The 18,098-nt window shown below is 54.7% G+C and overlaps 5 protein-coding genes across 5 annotated transcripts; 4 read left to right on the top strand and 1 right to left on the bottom strand.

Moving 5' to 3' along the window:
- Positions 1–2,022: 2,022 nt before the first annotated feature.
- On the top strand, positions 2,023–2,518 carry DACRYDRAFT_21426 (uncharacterized protein; the record flags this gene model as incomplete). The annotated part of the gene is made up of 1 exon (XM_040772393.1): positions 2,023–2,518. A coding segment is annotated over one exon (452 nt), but the record flags the coding sequence as incomplete, so codon positions are not given.
- A 937-nt stretch (positions 2,519–3,455) lies between these two features.
- LDO3b (linoelate diol synthase) lies at positions 3,456–7,611 on the top strand. Its single transcript, XM_040772392.1, has 13 exons — positions 3,456–3,541; positions 3,589–3,873; positions 3,921–4,505; positions 4,551–5,232; positions 5,280–5,591; positions 5,640–5,925; positions 5,974–6,178; positions 6,234–6,440; positions 6,490–6,805; positions 6,855–6,982; positions 7,029–7,120; positions 7,170–7,380; positions 7,431–7,611. Exons 1-13 carry the CDS (start codon positions 3,476–3,478, stop codon positions 7,443–7,445), a joined length of 3,390 nt encoding a protein of 1,129 aa, XP_040630007.1. The 5' UTR covers positions 3,456–3,475; the 3' UTR covers positions 7,446–7,611.
- Positions 7,612–8,182: 571 nt separating this feature from the next.
- Positions 8,183–9,013, top strand: DACRYDRAFT_99491 (uncharacterized protein; the record flags this gene model as incomplete). Its single annotated transcript, XM_040777593.1, has 3 exons — positions 8,183–8,347; positions 8,434–8,654; positions 8,717–9,013. The coding sequence occupies 3 exons, from the start codon at positions 8,183–8,185 to the stop codon at positions 8,853–8,855; spliced, it is 525 nt and encodes a 174-aa protein (XP_040630006.1). The 3' UTR covers positions 8,856–9,013.
- Positions 9,014–9,116: 103 nt separating this feature from the next.
- On the bottom strand, positions 9,117–9,988 carry DACRYDRAFT_21424 (HSP20-like chaperone). The gene is made up of 2 exons (XM_040772391.1): positions 9,623–9,988; positions 9,117–9,571 (listed from the first exon to the last, which is right to left on the bottom strand). Exons 1-2 carry the CDS (start codon positions 9,915–9,917, stop codon positions 9,321–9,323), a joined length of 546 nt encoding a protein of 181 aa, XP_040630005.1. The 5' UTR covers positions 9,918–9,988; the 3' UTR covers positions 9,117–9,320.
- Positions 9,989–10,342: 354 nt separating this feature from the next.
- On the top strand, positions 10,343–14,319 carry DACRYDRAFT_115367 (P-loop containing nucleoside triphosphate hydrolase protein; the record flags this gene model as incomplete). Its single annotated transcript, XM_040769991.1, has 3 exons — positions 10,343–12,133; positions 12,180–12,741; positions 12,788–14,319. The coding sequence occupies exons 1-3, from the start codon at positions 10,388–10,390 to the stop codon at positions 14,317–14,319; spliced, it is 3,840 nt and encodes a 1,279-aa protein (XP_040630004.1). The 5' UTR covers positions 10,343–10,387.
- Between the last annotated feature and the right edge of the window lie 3,779 nt (positions 14,320–18,098).

Genomic DNA, 18,098 nt, shown 5'->3' with positions numbered 1-18,098 from the left:
CTTAGTCATGTCTCTTGACCAAGCAATGAGCTGGTGCCCTGACACAGGGAGAGCAAGGGAAGAGAACGAAGAACCAACATGGGGGGACTTGGAAGGTAGAAGGAGAACAGAGGAGACACCCCAGAGTTGTGGGGTTTGAGCTGGGTCTCAAGTCAGTGGTCTCCCTCGACTTGCATAAAATTGGGTCCCTTTCAAGTGCCAGCAATGTCAAATGTGGTCCCTATATATTGATATCCTGAGTATTGTAAAAACATATGAATACAAATATCTTACTTGAAGGTAATAAATCTTGTTCTCATTGGCTCTCTACCATTCTATATAGTGTCTATATAGCACTCTATTGCTCATTACCAGCATGCTTACCACACTACCAGCTTCTACCAGCAACCTACAGTGCTATGTAGTGCAGAAGTCAGCTATGTAAAGAGACCCTTGCACATCGTGGGTCTATGGAGACCTGGAAAGGGCTACGGATGCAAAGTGCCCTACCGACCCTATATAGCACGATATAGACAGAGCCCATTTTACTGACGTTGGATGTCAACGCGCATACACGCGTACCTCATTGCGCATTCCAACTCTCCTCTCTTATCCTTACCTCTCTATCATGCCGCCCATCAACCCGTCCGGTCCACTCCCCCTTCTTGTCATTCCTGGCGTGGACCCATCTACGCCCATCAACTCGCAGATCGATCAGATCGATCAACAGATTACATTCATGCTGCAGGACATTGATGCAAACTTTGCGAGGATACATCATGTTATCACGGAGAAGATCATCCCGGCATTGAAGAGGTTCGACAGGGATACACATCCTGTGAAGGAGGCGAGCAAGGTACGTGGTCTACGGATGCCTGTGGGAAGAGAGTTAAATAGACGCACAGTTCTGGAGGAGCTTCTTTGAAGCAGCGGCACAAATCCAGGTCGCACCGGGGGATCAATCGCTCATCTCCGGCACTCAAACCTACACCGAACAAGAGACCGCACAGGAAACGATCTCCGCACATGACGCGACGCATATCGCCCAGTCCTTCCTCGGCCCTGCTGTCTCCTCTACCCCGCTGCCAGGTGCAACCCTCTCCAGCCAGCACATCTCCACCGACCTCTCTTCCCGCGCTCCTCGCTCACCAGAAGAGGAGAGCTGGGCAGCGAGCGTTGAGAGCCCGTTTACGAAGCTCGATCGACAGCTGCGGGATGATATGCGCCTGGAGGGAGGGGCGGGGGAGAACCGACCTGCGGAGCTGCAGGCTCATGCACAGAGCGCGGCTATGCTCACCGAGTATTCATCGATCCTCAGCTCTGAAATGGACACGCCACAACATTCGCCCATGCACACGAACTACCTACCTCCGTCTTCAGTAGGCTCGAGTACGATGGGCAGTATCCTCCCACCCGCCGAGCCGACGGTCCGCACCGGTGCGAGCGCGTTGCAGTCTGCCCTCGCAGCGCCAGTAGACAAAGGGAAGGGCAAGGAGCACTCAGATCGTCCCGCACTTACGGACCGAACAAATACCGCGTTACTCAAGAACGTGCTCAAGGCGAACGCACAACGCACACCGAGGGCGGCGATGAACCCCTTCAGGCAGGTCGAGGACCAGGGAAAGAAGTGGAATGGCATCGCAGACTTGCGTGTCCCTTCACCCGCGAAAGCACACATGCGGACTCCAAGAAGAGGCGCGCAACTTGATCTGAGCATGGATGACGATTCGGACGACGACGGCCTGCCTCCGGGCATGTCTCCACCTGTAACGATGAACTTCACGTTGCCTGCCAAGAAGTTAGCCCGAACTCCGGCGAAGGAGGTCGCCCGTCTGACAGTAGAAGGGATGACCAGAGGACTGGGGGGTGACACGCCGTCACCCGAGGAAGAGAGGACGACTTACGGCTGGCAAGAACCGAGCCTTGCCCACCCGACACCTCCCCGCCGCCGTCCATCTGCCACCCCAGCGAAAGTGCGCGCTTCTCTGCTCCCTGGAGCAGGTACCGCACGGTTGAGCGCCCTCCACCCCCGCGTCTCGGAGATAATGCAAGACGGAAATATCTCCTTCACTTCGTCTGACGACAGCTCGTTCGAGGACTTTGGTTCTCCCCCAACGCAACACTTGAACTATCCTGCGCACCCCAGTGCTAGCCAGCACGAGGAATCCTTCGACAGTGAGGGAGATAGCTTCTCCAGCATCGGTTCCGCTCCCCCAGGCGCACAAGGTCCACCCTTAGGAGGCAGGGATTTCTCAGTAGACGACAGCTTCAGCTCCGAGGACAGTTTCGCTCCTCCTGGCCGCAAGGCTGCGGAACAGGAAGAGGAAACTGTTTTCGGGGTGAGCAAGGAGGACGGTGGGCTGGGGCGGGCGCCTCAGAGACGGCGCACGGAGTTTGAGCTCCTGGGAAGGGATCAGGAGGATATGACGGTCCATGGGGGGAGAGTGCAGGATGCCCCGGCTGGGGAGAGCCCGACGCCTTGGCGCAGAGATTGATCTGGCTCATGGGGATCTGGGTCAGAGGGCAAGTTGTAATGCGGCGACTATTTTGTTATGTTTGTATGTGTCATCGTTTTTGGATTCTCTTTGTTCGTGGATCTCTCCTGGCGTCTAATATTATCATGTCGGAAGGGAATCATGCCTTTGTCTCGTACATCTGCGTCACTGCCTTATGTGGCAACTGGAGGATACCGCTTTCTGCAGGCTCACGAGACGGGCGTCTGTTTCGTTTCTGCCTAATCTGACTTTAAGCTTGTTGGCATTTCCGGCACTGGTGGCTACGCTTCCCGTTTGAGCACAAAAGCTTGGTAGGGATCAGCCTATGCCGGCTTTTGAGCAGGTCGGACTTTTCTTGTCCGTAATGATGATGGAGGCCTAGACCTTATCACAGGGAACGTGACTGATAACGTCTATTGTTCGAAGAGAAACGTGGCTCGCCTCGGACGGCACAGTCGTAGCGGGAACATCGGCTGGTGGTTCCTGGGCGACAGAATGTGGAAACTATTAGCTACAAGCCTGATGTTGACCACAGAAGTTCTGTTGTGCTGTGCTCACCGGTGAAAAGTTGGTCAGTGGACGCCGGCACAGACCGCTCAGGGCTTTGCACATGCGCAGAGAGTGAATTGGAAGCTCTTTAGGACGTCTTTTTCCTGTGAAGCCTGCATGAGCCACAGCCGAGCGGCTTGTGGTATCCCTGGATGTAGAATCGATTGACCAATCATGATATCTGTAAATCCGAAAATTGCAGTGCCATCTAGAAGCAATATAAGAGAGAGTCGGCGGTAGACTTGTGCCGGTTTGAAAGAGAATAAGTGAATTATTATTATATGCATATCGAGGTAGAAAGAAGGCAGATAAAGAAGGATTCGTACATTACTCGGCTCCCACCGTCGACCATTCCGATATGACCAACCTTCAACCCATGGCGTACATAATCCCTCCCATTAGGCGCCAACCCCCCCTCACTCCCCCAACTCCCCCCTTCATACCCTCCAGTCATGTCCCTCTATCGTGCAGCGACTAACCCGCGCGAGTCTATCCAGCAGATATACTACACCACCGTCGTATGTCCATTACCTCATACCTGCTGACCACACCAACCTCGTATCAGGACACAGTCGGTAGTGGTGCCTCGCAAGCGGCAAGTCTGCTCGAAATCGATTGGCTCTCTCGTCGACCTGTGCCCAAGTCCCCTGATGGCCTCTACAGCGACCAGGCAGCCCCGGAGAGCGACGCGGTGAACCCGAAGCATAGTACTGCTCTGCAGCTTGTGGAGGCCGTGACCGAACGGCTGAGGAAGGGCATGCCTCTCACCCCGGATTGGAGCACGTACAAGGCACTTATGGATGGGTTGGAGAACAATAACTGGGTCGGGCTGAACGATAGGGAGTTCCTGGTGCGTGCTGAACCTTGACTGTCGAGGCTGGGGCTGATCCAGAGCAGATGGAGAAGGTGTTGATTTGCGCAAGCAAGCTCCCGCCTGGAAGTCGCATGGCCCAGCAGATGAACAACTTCCTCGTCGGACTGCTGTATAATGATCTTCCCCACCCGCCTTCGACTTTCGTCGGTCCTAGGACGGCTTTTCGCTCTGCCGACGGCTCGGGGAACAACCTGCTCATCCCTTCCCTTGGGGCTGCACATACACCTTATGCACGGAGCGTCACCGGGCAGCACCCGACGACACCTTCCCTCCTCCCCGACCCGGGGTTGATCTTCGACACCCTCCTGCGGCGGGAGGAGAGGCAGGACCACCCCGCTGGTGTGAGCAGCATGCTCTTCGCCTTTGCGACGATCATCATACACTCCCTTTTCCGCACATGCCCTGAGCCCGAAAAGAGGCATATCAACGATACGAGCAGCTACCTCGACTTGAGCCCGCTGTATGGTGCTGACCAGGCGGCCCAGGATACGGTGAGGAACAAGGATGGAAGGGGGAAGCTGTATGAGGACGTGTTCGCCGAGAACAGGCTGCATATACTGCCCCCTGCCGTGTCAGCACTGCTCATCATCTTCTGCCGTAACCACAATGTGCGTTCTTCCCTACTTTGGTAAATGTATGCTAACCATTCGCAGTTCACATGCGACAAGCTGCTGCAGATCAACGAGCGCGGGACATGGAAGGACCCCGCACAGCTGAAGGACGACGCCGCCCGGCGAGCGCAAGATGACGAGATCTTCAACACTGCGCGGTTGATCAACTGCGGGTTCCTGATGAACATCATCCTTACCGACTACCTGTCCGCCATCCTAGGCCTCGTGCGCGAAGGCTCGCAGTGGGTACTCGACCCGCTCGAATTTGTTCGCAAGGCCGACCACTCCCTCCTCGACCGCGGAACGGGCAACGCCGTTTCAGTAGAATTCAACTTGCTTTACCGGTGGCACTCGCCCATCTCGCTCGAAGACGAGAAATGGACCGAAGGCCTCTTCCGGACCATCTTCGCCGACGAGCCCAATATCGCCTGGGACGAGATTACCATCCCGCAGTTTATGCAGAAGGTGGCTGCGATCAGCACTTCCGACCAGGATCCTAGGGACTGGACACTCGAGGGCCAGAAACGGGATCCTGTGACGGGCAGGTTCTCGGATGAATTGCTGGCAAAGCTTTTGCAGGACGCGACGGAGAACTCGGCACAGGCGTTCCGTGCCAGAGGGACTCCTGCGGTCATGCGCGTTATCGAGATGCTCGGGATTAAGGAGGCGCGCAGATGGGGCGTGTGCACGTTGAACGAGTTCCGCAAGTTCCTTGGGCTGAAGGGTCTGTCCTGCCTTCTCATAGCTGACTCTAGTATTGACACAGCGCAGAATACAAAAAGTTCACAGACTGGAACTCGAATAAGGAGGTCGCTCATGCCGCTGAGCGCCTCTACGGGCACATCGACAACCTCGAGCTCTACCCCGGTCTTCAGGCCGAAGAAGCCAAGCCGGTCGTGGACGGTGCCGGCCTCTGCCCGGGGTACACCATCTCCCGCGGGATCTTGGCTGATGCGGTTGCGCTCACTCGTGGAGACCGACATTTCACGACGGACTTTACGCCCCAGGCGCTGACGGCGTATGGCTACCAGGACTGCTCGCGCCAGACGGATAACGGGTCCTATGGAGGCACACTGGGACGCTGTGAGTTTGCCCTTTGTTTCTTGTAGAGGAGCTTACGAACCCCTGCAGTGCTCTTCCGCCATTTGCCCGACTACTACCACGACGGCGACATCTACGGCCACTTCCCTATGATGGTCCCGAAGAAGATGCAAGAATACCTCTCAGTCCTGGACCGTTCCAAGCCGTACAACTTCGACAGGCCGATCAAGCTCCCCGCTATTCGGGCTGTCAACTCGTACGAGGGTGTCAAGCATGTCCTGCGCGATCATAGGACGTTCAAGGTCACTTATGGCCCGAATATGAAGTTCCTTACTGAGGGATATGGGTTCTTCCTCGCCTTTGACGACCCTGCGAAGTAGGGTTTCTCCTTCACACCCTGGCACCTGCTGATGAGTTCATTCAGGCACAATCGAGATAGGCAGATGATGCAAGACGCCCTGTTCAGCGATGCGAACGCCTACCGCGTCATGGGCCAGTACTTCTATGACAAGACGTGCTCCTTCATTAGGGAAAAGTCGTACAGCCTCTCGGGACATCATCTGCGGTGTGTGGACATCGTAAGGGATGTAATCAACCTCGCTCCCGTACACTGGGTCTCGCGATATGTAGTACGTCATTGTCTATCTTTTCAGCACCCGTGAACTGGATTCTGATCACCCGCAGTCGGGCTTACCGATCAAGACGAAAGAAGATCCCAACGCCCCGTTCACGGAGCAGTCCGCATACCAGATCTACATGGTCATCTTCACGTTCATCTTCCTCAATATCCAGCCCGAATATGGCTGGTTCCTCCGGACGAACGCCAAGACCGCGGCTGCTGCTCTCCTGCAGACGATCGAGCTGCATCTAAATGCGATTTCTTCGTCGCCGGTACGTTGTTTCTAGGATACAGTGCGAGCGGGTGCTTAATCTGAGGTAGATCTCCAACCCTTTCAAGATCATCGACAGTATCATGCATACCCTGTGGGGGGAAGACATGGATGTCCACGCCTTCTTCAAGCGCCTCATCGCCGCGGCCGGGCCCGACCGGCCGGTCAAAGAGCTGGCATACAACGTCCTAGGTGTATCAGTCGCCTCAGCAGCCAACTTTGCCCACGCGACCGTGCACGTCGTGAACCTGTACCTGGAGGACAAGTACAAAGCTGCGAGGGACGATATCGTCCGTATTGCCGAGTTGGAGCATTATGGTCCTCAGGAGGAGAAGCTCTTGGAGGGATATGTGCGCGAAGCCATGCGTGCGTCTTTCTGCGCTCTTCTGATGCGCACTTGGCTAACTGCCTGCAGGGCTCGACCCCCAGGCACCGGGAATTTTCCGTAACGTCGCTTCTGATGCGTCGATCAAGGGGGAGAAAGACATGCGTGTGCACTCCGGAGATCGACTCTGGGTGAGCATGAAGAACGCGCAGATGGACGTGAGTGCTCCGCACCGCTCCTAAGGCGCATACTGATATTTTCAAGCCTAACGTGTTCAAAGACCCGGAGACGGTGGATCCCAACCGGGACCCGAGCCTGTATCTCATGTTCGGCGGTGGGTCACACGCGATGCACAAGTAGGTTCCCCTTCGCCTTCGCCTCCAGCACCACGCTGACCACGCCCAGCTGCCTCGGCGACCAGTTCACAATCAAAGTGATGCCCTACATGCTGCGGGCGATCTTCCGGCTCAAAGGGCTGAAGCGAGGCCCAGGGTCGAGCGGGGTGCTGAACCGCTTTGAGCAGGACTTGTGGGGTACCAAGCAGTTTATGTATATTAGCAGCCAGGGCGTGCAGGAGGGCCTGCCGACCCCTTGGCCGGGTACGATGGTTTTGCAGGTGCGTGAACGAGGTTTCTGAGCCTTGCACAATCCTAACGCCGGTTGTAGTATCACGACCACTAAAAGCAGCTCATCCCCAATGCGGATCCACGCGACTCCGATCTTACCGAACTTGTTCCCAAAATACCAGTCATTGTATATCACCCCTGGCCGCTTGTTCTGTTCATCTATGTTGTTTCATTGTTTCGTGCGACACTGCCTTGCTTGCTTCTTGTATTGTCCGTACCCGTATCAGTATATAAGGTGTAAATCCAAAAGGTGCCAGAGTGCCAGATAATGAACTTGTAATGTTCGTTAGTGCTTGTGCACAGATAGGTGGGTCAAACAGTGGAGCAATGCAGTGCGGTACATGATCTGATGTTAGAACTTTCATCAATGAAGCAGTACTGTATACGAGTCCTCGGCGATTGGCGTGACTTTCCTAAGTCGCCTCACTCGAAGTGATCATGTTCTGTATGTGGTCCCTCTCTTCCCTAAGGCAGTGCTGACAAATTCTTTTCTGTTCTTCCTTTTCTCACACCTTCCTTTATGTATACACACGTTCTAGATGCGCTGTACGTTATTGCTAAGTACTGTTGTTGCGGCGGTCACAAGGGCTGACGACCGTGGTAAATCAATATTATTTCCTTCTTAGACAGTCATCTGCGGTGCAATTAGTCAATGGTTCGATACGCGTCGCACGCAGTCTTCCATCCCCGTTCACAAACGGAATATATACCCTTCACCCCATCTCTCCCACTCTCCTTCTCACTTCCATCCCCCCACTTACCCCCCATCTAACGACCAAAAGCCACAGTATCATGCATTCCTCCATCCTCGCCGTCCTCTCCCTCGCTGCGCTCGCAGCTGCTCAGGATATCCCAGCGTGCGCGGAAACCTGCCTCGCGACCGTCATCACTACTGGCAACAGCACTTGCGCAGTGACGGACATCGCGTGCTTCTGCGATGACCCGACGTTCCTTTCCGTACGTCTTGTCCTCCCATCCATCCACCCTGCAACCTGCATACACTCTACCTCCCACCTCGTCCCCTTCACTAACCCCAACCACAGGACACCCTCGCCTGCCTCCAAACCACCTGCTCAGCCTCCGACCTCCAAACGGCAATCCAAGCCGCCCAAGCCGAGTGTGCCGCCGCAGGCGTATCCGTCAACCCCGCGCAGGTGACTCCCGCTTCCGGCTCTGGGAACTCGACCGGTGCAAGTTCGTCTCCTACGGCCGGTTCGGCCAGTGGGAGCCCGTCTCTTTCGGCCAATAGCAGCTCGTCTGCAAGGTACGCCTTTCTCTCCTTTGGGTGGGCTGTGCGCTGAAACGAGACAACCCCCCGCCTTCCAGTAGCAGCAGCAGTGGATCTTCTACTTCTCAGTCGCCCTCCAGTAGCCCGACCAAGTCCAGCGCGGCGATGCTCGGGGCTTCGGTCGACGGCGTGTGGGGAGCGCTCCTTGCCTTTGCTGGGATTGCGTTTACCCTCTAAGATCTGAAAAGGTTGAGGTGCATCGGTTACTAGCTAGGGACATGTACGCGTGCATGTGTGGAAGGACGACACTTGGTTGGACGGGTGGATTGATACATGGAATGAGACTCGCAGACTTGATATTGTGCTTCGATAATTATTTATACATTTTCAGACGATCCCAGACGCGTTTTTTTGCACAAGTTTCCAGACCTGAGACGTCCTTCGGGGAGCTGAGGATAGCACACTCTAGGACTGCTTTTTGCGGGCACATGGAAGTTTCAGGAAATGAAATACATTTTGGGCGGACATCTGGGGCGGTTACAGGGGAGTACGTAAGTGTAATGTACAGTCCGAGCGGTGCGTGTTTTTGAACTGCATCAAAGAATCTCCGACATTAAACAAAATGAACGAGCGAACCAAGCACCGAGCAAGCACCGGGAACGGTTATCCTCGTCTTAGACCCCGCACAGACTCGACTCGAGACTAGAGCACGTCAACCCTAACGCTCCCCCTCTCCTCCGCCAGCGGGATCTTCAAACTCAACACTCCGTTCTCCAGCTTCGCCGTGACCCCCTCAGGGTTGACAGCCTTGGGGAAAGAGACGTAACGCGAGAAGGAGGATTCGTAGCTGTACCCGGTAGAAGGCTGGAGTGCCCCAGCTTCGGTTTTCGTCACTGCTTGAGTCTCCGTGCTTGGGGCTTCGGTCGTCCCTTCAGCCGGAGCAGCAGGTTGGGCTAGCGCGGGGTCAGCAGACGTCTCCGATGAGACTTGGAGCGGTTGCACACCTTCCTGTGCCTGCCCACCGCGCCTCGACACCTTGCCCTCGATCGTCAGCCCATGCCCGCCATCCGCGATCCTCACTTCGACATCTTCCTTCCTCACACCGGGCAGTTCGGCCTCGACGACATAAGCCTCAGCGGAGGTGTCTTCATGCACGTCGAGCACGGGCTGGCGGGGGATGTCCCTGAAGAAGGGGTCGCGAAATCCTGAAAAGGCGGGGAATGCCGTTGAGGTGGGTGGGAAACGGGAGGGGATGAGCGGCTCGTCCAGCATCCGGATGAGAGGGCGCAGATCGTGCATCATATACCGCCAGAGAGACATGATAGCGAAAGTACTTGTGTTTGATGTTGAATGAGAGTTGGTGAGAGTGTTGCCCGGTGCGGGTGGAACAAGCGAGCCTTATATACCTGTCAAATGCGAGCCTGTGGGGATAAAAGTGTGAGAACGTGCCCCGTCATTCGAGAAGGTACAGTTATACATGGGTCAGGTGCTCGGCCGACCAGAACGGGAGTTGACCAAGAGAGGGCGTGTAAGGTGTAAGGGTGATGACTAGACTCAGCCGATCACTCACGGATGACTTGCCTCCAAGATCGAGATCGTGTGTCTGGAATCATCGAGAACCATATCGGGCTTCACGTGCTGAGTATCCCGATTAGGAAATAACAGTTGATTCCGTTCAGAGGGAATTTTCGAGCGCTTGTTTTTTGTTGGTGGACCCCTACCTTCTCGAGTGCTCGACTTTCGAAATACTGGACTAGACTAGACTGTCAATGAGAAATCTTAGAGAGAGATACAATGCTAAGGCACGGCAGTCTTCAAAGTCGGGGTCGCACAAAAAACGGCGGTCGCACGCTGTACCAGATGGACCGGACAAGGCAGACGCCAACGCCGAGCTGCTCCTTCCCGTGAGCAAGGCGGACAAAGAAGCCGCGCGAGCTGAACGACTTCGTCTCGAACTCTCAAACGGCACGAAGATGTCCTCTAAGAAGAAGAAACGGATGGACGCTTGGATCGCTAAGAAGGTCGCCAAAGACGAGCGGGTGGAGATTCTGAAGAAACTGGAGGTGCAGCAACGGGAGATGGACGGGCTGGGCTTAGTGAGCAGCAGTAGGCTTGGAAGTGGGCGATTGAATACTTGGAGGGAGGTTAGAGAGGTGGAGGAGGATCGGGCTGTGAGGAAGGCGATGAGGGGGAGGAGAGAGGAGGGCGACGATGAGGACGAGGATGGGGATTTGGATGATCCTGAGGACGGAGAGCACGAGGAAGGAGACGAAAGAGATTCGGGAGTGCAGGAAGGGGACGAAGAGGAGGAAGAATGGAAAGGATTCAGCGATCTCCCTGAGCCTGCCTCTCCCCTTCCTGATCCTCCCCTTCCACCTCCACCTGCCCCACCAGCATCAACATCGGCACCGGTACCGGCACCCACAATCGGCAGCGCACTCAAACGCGCAGACGGGACGATCACAGTACCCGTCGTTGTAAAACGCACCAAACGCAAGAAGCAGAAAGTGCGGGAGGTTACCCCTGAGAGCGAGTTTGACAGTTCGGACTCAGGGTGGGACAGTTCGGAGGGAGTGGACGAGCTGCCTGACGAAGATGGGCAGGAAGAGACTGGTAGTGATGAGGAAGAGGATGGCGAGGGAGAAGCAGGTGGAGAGGACGAAGATTCCCAGAGTGCATTACCGACTGGTTCGGTATTGGGAAAACGGAAACGTACTGGCGGGTTCAAAGACTGGGCTAATAAGCAACTCGATATCGCCAAAGGGTTCGACGCCGTTCCAGCGGCCGATACTGGCGACTCAACGGCTGCACATGAGCCAGGTCAGCAAGACGCAGTCGATCCTAGCACCCTCCCTCACCTCGCCGTCGTACCCCGTATCCCCGACCCACGCCCAAAGCCTAAACTCCCCTCCGGACCGCTCGGTGCCCGCCTCCCTCCCCCTTCGACCCCCTTCGCCGTTGCGCTCCGTTCCCTCCCTCCCAACCCACACAATCACCAGGCACTTCACCGGCCTGTAGACGTCTCCTCCTCCCGCCTTCTCCTGCCTATCACAGCCGAAGAACAAACGATCGTCGAGACCGTGCTGCTCAACCCTGTTACTGTCATCTGCGGTGAAACAGGGAGTGGGAAAACGACCCAGCTCCCTGGGATGCTGTACGAAGCCGGGTTCGGCGTGCCAGGGAGCGACAATCCCGGAATGATCGCCGTGACGCAGCCTAGGAGAGTGGCGGCGATGTCCACTGCCTCCCGAGTATCTCACGAGCTCGCCCTGCCCCCTCCTGTGGTGGCGCACGCGGTGAGATACGATACCACTACGAGTGCGGAGACGCGGATCAAGTTCGCTACTGATGGAGTGCTCCTCCGGGAATTGGCGGGAGATTTCATGCTTGAGAAGTACAGTGTTGTGGTGGTGGACGAAGCGCATGAGCGGACGCTGGGTACGGACGTGCTCATCGGCGTGCTGAGCAGGGTTGTCAAGCTCCGAGAGAAGCGGTTTATAGAGGGAACAGGAAAGGTGTGTCCTACACTGTCGAACTATCGATAGGAGCTGACGGGAGTAGCCTCTGAGGCTTATTATCATGTCCGCAACGCTGCGTATCTCGGACTTTATCGCTAACAGCGTGCTCTTTCCCACGCCGCCGCCGCTGATCCACGTCCCCGCGCGGCAACATCCTGTCACTATCCACTTTTCGCGCCGGACAGCGCCGGATTACGTGGATGAAGCGATTAGGAAAGTGGAGAGGATACATACGAGGTTGCAGGGGGGAGGGGTGTTGGTGTTCTTGACTGGACAGAGGGAGATCGAGTTGGTTTGCAAGAGGTTGGAAGGGAGGTGGGGGAGGAGGGAGATAGAGAAACGGAAGAAGGCTGGTGCGGCGAGGGCAGGGTTTAGCAGGAAACTGGACGGGCAGGAGGAGAAAGTGGAGAGGAAAGACGAGCCAGTAGCGGTCAACGCCAGACTGGGAGATGTGGAGCCTGAAGAGGTTGACCTTGGAGAACGGGGGGACGGGGTTGACCCTGCGGAAGATGGGGATGCGGTCAATGATGCGAATAGTGACGATGAGTACCATGTCGACGATGAGGAGGACGATAAAAAGCCATCGGAGAAGGACTCTTTTGATGGTGTGTGTCATGTTTTCCTATGCGATGAGTGCTGACAATCCGGCAGTCCCCATGCATATATTACCGCTCTATTCCCTCCTCCCCGGTGACAAGCAAATGTGCGTATTCCAAGACCCACCCACAGACGCACGTCTCGTCGTAATCGCCACGAACGTAGCAGAGACCTCTCTCACCATCCCCGGAATCCGATACGTCGTCGATAGCGGTCGTTCCAAAGAACGAAAGTATGATCTCTCGAGCGGGATCCAATCCTACCAGATCAGTTGGGAATCCAAGGCTTCTGCCGCGCAGAGGGCTGGCCGAGCGGGGCGCACAGGCCCTGGGCACTGTTATCGCCTGTACTCATCCGCGGTGTTCGAAAACCACTTTGAGGCATTCGCGCAGCCCGAGATCCTTCGCATGCCTATCGAAGGCGTCGTACTCCAAATGAAGAGTATGAACATCGATGCTGTTGTCAATTTCCCATTCCCAACTCCGCCGGATAGGCTCGCGCTCCGGAAAGCGGAGAGCCTGCTAGTGCATCTTGGGGCGCTCGAGCCGCCTAGTCCGGCTGCGAAAGACGGGGCACTTTCGGGAAGGATCACAGAGATGGGAAAGGCTATGGCGCTCTTCCCCGTTGCTCCCCGGTTCGCCAAGATGCTCGTAGCTGGGAAACAGCATGGGTGCTTGCCGTATGTGATCGCCATCGTCGCTGCTCTTTCGGTTGGAGATCCCTTCCTGCGAGAGGAAGCCGCTGGGAAAAAAGGCGATGGTGACGAAGAAGAAGATGATGATGACGACATGGATGTGGAGCTTGCGAATGTCAAAAGCGGCGAGCTACGAGTCAAGGAACAACAGAAACGTCGGCGAAAGGCGTTCTTCGATTCTCAACAAGCTTATGCAGCACTGGGGAATGGCACGAGCGACATTTTCCGCATGCTCGCCGCGGTCGGCGCATTTGAACATGAAGGCGGCACACCGCAGTTTTGCGGCATGCATTTTCTTCGACACAAGGCGATGGAGGAAATTCGCAAGCTCCGCTCGCAGATTACGGCCATCGTGCGTGCCAACTTCGGGAATATTATCAACCTCTTCGAGCCGCGGTTCAACCCACCCACGGAAGTGCAGCTCAAAGCACTGCGGCAGCTGCTCACGGCCGGCTTTGTCGATCACGTCGCAGTCCGAAAGGACATCGCATCTCCATCGTCTGCCACAGGAGCGAAGTACTCCTCTTGCCGAGGCGTCCCGTATCGCGCAATCGGCGTTGATGAGGACGTCTTCGTGCACCCCTCATCCGTGGTGTTCCACGGCCCACCGCCAGAGTACATCATCTTCCTCGAAATGGTTCGCACGAGCAGAGTATATGTCAAGACGCTCACTACGATCAACCCTGCCTGGCTGTCCATTCTCGGGCGCTCGATGTGCATTTTCTCCAAGCCGATGCAGATGCCTGCTGCGGTGAGCAAGAAGGTTGCCCCGGCGACGCAGGACAGTCGGCAAGTTCACGTCATACCGCGTTTCGGCCCGGCGGCGTGGGAGCTCCCGGCGGTGCTGATGACACAGAAGCGCGAGGGTACACGCTGGGTATACGTGCACTGATGTGTCTGCCAGCATGTTACCACACATTCGATACCCCTTTGTCATATGTAATACCCAGCTCTGTCATCATTAGCAAGATGTCTAATGCATACTTACTCATCAACATGCTCGTGGAATGTATCTTCATAGGTTGAGCAATATCCTCGCTCTATCCGAGCGATCATCACGTTGACCTTGCCTCATTCGCCATCTTCCGCGATGTGCTGGCCAACTAGCGCGACAGTGAAGCCGTCGTCGTTCTGGAAGAAGCCGAACATCAGACGACGACGTAGTGCTTGGATGCCACACTACAAGCGATGCATGATAAGCTGGGAACCGGTGTTCGAATGCAGCTGAGTTGCTATGGGTTACGGATTTCAGCCGCATCTTCTGTTCATACTGCATGGCTCCATTATCCATTGGATTGTTCGTTATCGGACCATCTCAGCGGCGTCCTTATCGGCAACTTCGCTCACATCCACAAGAGCGATCTACACGTGCTGCCCCGCGGCTGGGGAGGGTAAACTGCCGTGCTCAACAATACGTCCTTTTCTGGGATGAGGGAATATCCTGAAACATCAAGAATATTCATGAAACGCGCCGAAGTAGATGTCCATCGTGTGTTATCGTTACAAGAGGTGAACCCTTCGGGTAGTATTAGTCCCTGACCATATGCCAGAGCAGCCGGGCACTCTGTATGTTTGCTATACTACCATTTGCATCATGTGAGAAGAAGGTTGCTGAGTCAGCACGTGTGCATACACATGTTAGTGCTGTGTATAGCTGGCCATGTGCAAACACATCTGTGTGACAATCCAACACTGACCTATCAAGTGTCAGCCCTTGGCAGCTGTTGAATGTGGTTGCATATGCCAGACAGAGTGGAAGCTGGTTGCAGATGACTGTCCAGCTTGCACAGTGGGGCTTGAAGGTGAAGCAGATGCAGGGGATACAGTGTAGGTCATTCCCCAGTTGGCGGTGCATGTTGAGGATGTGCACCTGCACAAAACGGTGATTAAGAGCCTCCACAACCACATGGGCATTCTTCACTAGCTTTTTCTGCATAGACAGGTTGCACATGAGTGCACACACTGCCCCTGTCTTGAGATGAAGGGCATGAGGCAGAACACCATGGTGGTGCAATGTGTTGAGATAATCTGGCATTTGCTGAGGATCATCAAGGTCCAAATCTTCACCTTCCTTCACTGCATCTGCACTGTGGTAGACAACTGGGAATACTGTAAGCACATTGTGCATGCACATTGGGAATGACATGATTACCTTCATCTGTCTGGAGGAGTGCAAGTGCTTGCACATTAAACTCATCCACCAAGTGGTTGTGGAGACTGAGAAAAGCATGCTGCATAGCAGCAGCTAGGTCATGCAGAACATCTGCTGGGTAGAGAAAGTTGAGGACTATACCCAGTTCTGTGGTTGCACCCAGCATCAGCAACCAGATTCGTGTCCTGGAGGTGTCTTCTCCCACTGCATCAACAAAGGCAGAGAAGAGTGGGTCATTGCAGTTTCACACTGGCTCATGCAGTGAGTGAACATTGAAGGCTGGCCAAAGGTAGCTGGAAAGGATGGATGCTTCATATGCTGCTGTCTCACCACCATTTTCAACAACAGGTGCCACTTGCCAGAAGTCCCCCAAGCCAAGGAAGGGTATGCCACCAAAGGGTGCATCCACTGCTGTGATTTGATGGCAAGCAGTATCAATAGCCTCCACTGTTGTGCAGTTTGCACCAGGCAGCTCATCCAGGATAAGGAGGCTGGCTGCATGGATGAGATCTGCCTGTAATGAGTTGGGCTGCACCAGTGAATGCACACCAGCATTATCCTGGGCAGGGACAGATATGAGCATTTCTTGCTACCATTTTGTGGCCCATGCACCTCTTGGACAGGGATCCAGAAGAGACTGTGTGCAGTCTGACCATGGTCATAATTTGAGGCTGCTATGCCTGTTGATGCTGTGATGAGGACTATTTCACCCTCTCCATGCAAACTGGCTGCCAGTGTTGCAACCAGAAAGGTTTTACCATGTCCAGGCTTTCCTTTGACAAACTGGGGCAGGAATGGGTGTCCTTCATTTGTATGCTCTGCCAACAATTGCTGCAAGTGATCATAGATATGCCATTGGTCTGGCATGAGCACAGCATAGGCAGCCACTGCTTGTGCTTGCAAGGTGGCATGCTGTCCTGCAAAGGCAGCAAGTTCATGGGCTACCTCAGCTGAGCAACACTGTGGCTGTGGCAGCCCAAAGAACTTGAGGTCCTGTCCACCATCTTCCAAGTGCTCAGCAATGTAGAGGAGTGCTTGCTGTGTTGCCTGGTGCATATCCCTCATCCTCAGATTGAAGTTGGCTGCAAGTGAAGGCATCCCAGAGAGGGACTGCTGGGTACCCTTCCAGAACCAGCCAGGCAAAGAGAAAACCCAGCTGTGCTGGGGTGCGGAAAAACTCCACTGCTTCCTGCAGTGTATAGTGTCCTTCATTCTCATGGTCAAACAGACCTAGGGCTTGTGCTGCTGCTGCATAGGATGGATGCTGGACACCATGAACATAGTAGAGCTCAGCATGGCTTCTTGCTGGGAGATGCTGCAGCAGGCATTGCAGGTAGAAGACATCTCCTGTGAATGGAGAAAGGCTCTGCAGCTGTGCACAGTGTTCAGTGGTCCATTGCCATACAACTTTGCATGGCATGAATGTGTGTTCCTCCTCCAGAAAATCTGGTGAGCCATTGGGGAGCACTTCACCATTCCATGGATGCAGAATGTACTGGGAAAAGTACTCCTCATACCAGAGGGTGGCAAAGGCTGCATTGTTAGGGTGGGCAAAGTAGCAGAGGAGTGTTGACACAGATGATTGACTGTTGTTGCGCTGGAAGAATTGTCCAAAGTTCTCATTCTCCAGGTGAACTGCAAGCCATGTGACAGCAGGCATGCACATGATGATGTCAAACCCACATATTTGCCAGGCTGCTTCAGTTGCAGAGAGGTATCGACCCTTGATGTAGTCAGTGATCTCATTGATGGCTGGTTGATTCTCTTGGAGTATAGAGAACAGGGTATGATTGGCACCTTTGAATAGGTACTTATAGAGGTAGATGAATATGTGCGAGCTGGCAACAATGTCTGCATGTACATGGCAGTCAAGCTCATCCACAAAGAGTGGGATGTGAGAAGATATCCATTGGTCAGCCTCTGTTGGGCATTTGTAGTGGATGAAGCCATCATCATCCATCCATGTCTCACTTGTGATCAGGTGTGGGAAGCCATAGAGACATTTGCCATCATGGTTGCAGCAGCTGTAGTGGCCTGGATCCAGGTGGTTCCATGGGTGGGTCATCCACCATTGCACCTTAGCAGACAGTTGTGGGTCTTCAGGCAGGTGTGCACTGATCACTCAGTCCACTTGATCCCATGGGAGCTCTGGATGGACCTAGGAGGACATATTTATGAGTGATTTTCTCGCTTGCTGCAAAGAGAGACAGAATGTACCTGGAGCACAATGTGTGCATGGGGCAATCCTTGTTTTTGGAACTCCACCACATGGACCATATAGACAATATTGCCCAGTCTTGTTTGGAGCAGGTGGTGGAAGTGCTGGAGTCGCAGCTTGAAGGCACGTGCCACTATCATGGGAATGTCTGAAGCATTCTGTCCAGGTTTGAGTTTCTCTGTGATCTTGGGCCAGGTTGGGTTGCACCTCATGGTGGTGAAGAGGCTTGCTTTCCCATCTGTTTGTGTGAGGGCCAATGTCAGGGCACCAGCTCATTGCTTGGTCAAGAGACATGACTAAG

Source organism: Dacryopinax primogenitus, assembly GCF_000292625.1.
Source record: "Dacryopinax primogenitus strain DJM-731 SS1 chromosome Unknown DACRYscaffold_6, whole genome shotgun sequence".
Taxonomy (NCBI): Eukaryota; Fungi; Basidiomycota; class Dacrymycetes; order Dacrymycetales; family Dacrymycetaceae; genus Dacryopinax; species Dacryopinax primogenitus.
Note: the sequence above shows the minus strand (reverse complement) of the source record. Positions and strands in the feature narration are given on the sequence as shown.